This window comes from Clupea harengus, chromosome 24 (genome assembly GCF_900700415.2).
Source record: "Clupea harengus chromosome 24, Ch_v2.0.2, whole genome shotgun sequence".
Classification (NCBI taxonomy): Eukaryota; Metazoa; Chordata; class Actinopteri; order Clupeiformes; family Clupeidae; genus Clupea; species Clupea harengus.
Window position 1 is genome coordinate 12,965,585 of NC_045175.1, and position 2,500 is coordinate 12,968,084.

At 41.5% G+C, this 2,500-nt stretch overlaps 1 protein-coding gene across 3 annotated transcripts in view; it reads right to left on the minus strand.

The window, feature by feature from the left end:
- Positions 1-210: 210 nt before the first annotated feature.
- The window catches only part of LOC105908987 (CMRF35-like molecule 6), a 21,026-nt gene continuing 18,736 nt past the window's right edge, over positions 211-2,500 (minus strand). For all 3 annotated transcript variants that reach the window (XM_031562419.1, XM_031562416.1, XM_031562420.1), the window contains one exon: positions 211-689. In XM_031562419.1, the coding sequence (XP_031418279.1) occupies positions 336-689 (354 nt within the window). In that variant the 3' untranslated portion in view covers positions 211-335. The remainder of the gene's footprint in view (positions 690-2,500) is intronic.

Below are 2,500 nucleotides of genomic sequence, written 5' to 3' on the forward strand. Positions count from 1 at the left end.
CTGGTTCATAACTTTTATGAAATGAACCTAGCTACTACCACAGCTCTTGCTTCACTCTTACCTAAAGATATTTAGACAAATAGCAGAAACAAATCACCCCAAATCCCATAATCAGTAATACAGCAGTGATACAGGCCACAAGGGCAACACACATGTTTTTTAGTAGAATATATTTCTCATTCATACATTAACCACTCATATAGTCACAGAGAAGGGTATCTCAATGGAGGCTTTATTTACAATGTTTTCAGATGCCACAAACTCAGTACTCAGACCTGCGTTCTTCATGTATAATTTGCAACAATAAGTTAATACAAATACAAACAAAATTCTTGCTACTTTGACTTTGGGGAACTGCACATTGAATAGAAATTATCATTCTCACCATCTTCCACTGGTGTCGATAGAGTGTTGACAGTGGTGCCAACTGCAACTCTATTGGAATAGTGCATTGTGGGGGATGTAGTTCCTTCAGGCAGAGTGTCATTGGAGTAGTCGGGGAAAACAATGTCCTCTTGAGAATTGCAGTAGATGTTCTGCTCTGGGCTTTCAGCGACTGGCCTTACAGTGGAGTAGAGTGAGTGCACTGAGGGTCGCTGAGCGTTGGAGGCATTGCAGTAGATGGAGCTGACTGACGCCCTGGCATCCGGGACACTCCCCGGCTCAAAAGACATCTCATAATCGTTGGGCTAGAGGGTGTAAATAACACATTTATAACATGTTAGTAAAACAAGAATAGACTGAACACACTGATGGGGAAAATAAATGTTGATGACACAGTAAATATTCAAGAATCACTTCCTGCGTATTTGCCCATCTGATAATAATGTGTGTGTGCGTGTGTGTGTGTGTGTGTGTGTGTGTGTGTGTGTGTGTGTGTGTGTCTGTGTGTGAGTTTGTGTGTTTGTGTGTGAGATTCGGTGGGAGTGTGTGTGTGTGTGTGTGTGTGAGAGAGAGTGTGTGTGTGTGTGAGAGTGTGTTTATGTGTGTGTGAGAGTGTGTTTATGTGTGTGTGAGAGTGTGTTTATGTGTGTGTGAGAGTGTGTTTATGTGTGTGTGAGAGTGTGTGTGCGTGTGTGTGTGAGAGTGTGTGTTTATGTGTGTGAGAGTGTGTGTTTATGTGTGTGTGAGAAGGTGAAATTCCCTCCCCTTCTCACTGTGACTCATGAGGAGTTTGACCCTAGTGTGGGCTGGACTCCCCCACCACTATGGTTTGGTCCGGGCTCCCCCACGATAGTGGTGGAATCCCAGAGGAGCTAATTGGACCAATTTAGCCCAAGTGGCTGGCATATGTAAAGGGTGCCTCATACACACTCTCTGTATGGAGAGAGAGAGAACTACGAAGTGTTGTTTGGGGTCAATTTGACCCCAGGCTGTTTTAATTGTATAAAATATATAGGAAATATCAACTTTTTTTATCACATTGTTACTTTTCTTGATAAAAGAAATAGTTTTTTAATCCAAATGTTATAGATAACAACAATATGTACTTAGAAATAATATGAAGCCATAAAAACACCAGAAGGATATCTCTTTCCAATTTTAGGTCAATCAGTGAGATTTTATGGGGATCTGCATATTTCTCCATAGTCACGTAACATGTATTCTGGATGTATAAAGGGGGTGGGTGGGGGTATTGTTTTATTTTTAAGGGCTATTTAGGTAGTCAACAAACAAACCTAAAGTACCTGACACATAAACTTGGGTAAAAAAAAATAATTATAATAATTTTTTGGAGGTTTAAATTGCTGGGGTCAAATTGTAGATAGATGTGGGTAAAATTTGAACATAATAGGAGGGTTAAGTGGAAATCTGTGTCTAGTTGTGTGGACACTGTGTCTTTGAGCCTTTGTGTTCTAGTTCTGTGCCTTGTTTATTGTGCTTGTTTTGTTTGTGGTATGGTACCTAGTTTTGTGCCTAGTTTCTATGCATGGTTTGGGGCCTAGCTTGGGCCTTGAAGGTGCCGGTATTTAAGCCTAAATCGGCCAAGCAGGTGCCCAGGATGCAGGTTACTTGGGTTACTGAGGGTACTGTTTGTATGTATGATTTGTTTGTTTTGTGGGCACACGTGTTGGGGTGGATATAGAGTCCCCCCCCTTGTAAATAAATATATATATTTTCATAAGAAGTTACCATCTCTTGCACTGTGTTTTTCCCAACTTCACCACCAAGTCCAGTCGCCACATCCCCAATAACGTAGGGTGACTGCCCGGTCCCTCACAGTGTGTGTTTGAGAGAGAGAGAGAGAGAGAAAGTGTGTGTGTGTGTGTGTGTGTGTTTGTCAGTGTTGTGCATGAACGCGTTCAAAAGAACGCGTTCATTGAACACGTTAATTTTTATGAGAACGATGAACTGAACGCAACTTCATGACAAATAATGAATTTGAATGATGAACACGTTCATATTATCTGAGGTCCAGCGCCACTGAGGTCTAGCTAAAACATTACGGAATGTTTTCCTTCTGCTGAGGGAAGACGCTGTCTAAATCGAATGCTTGTAG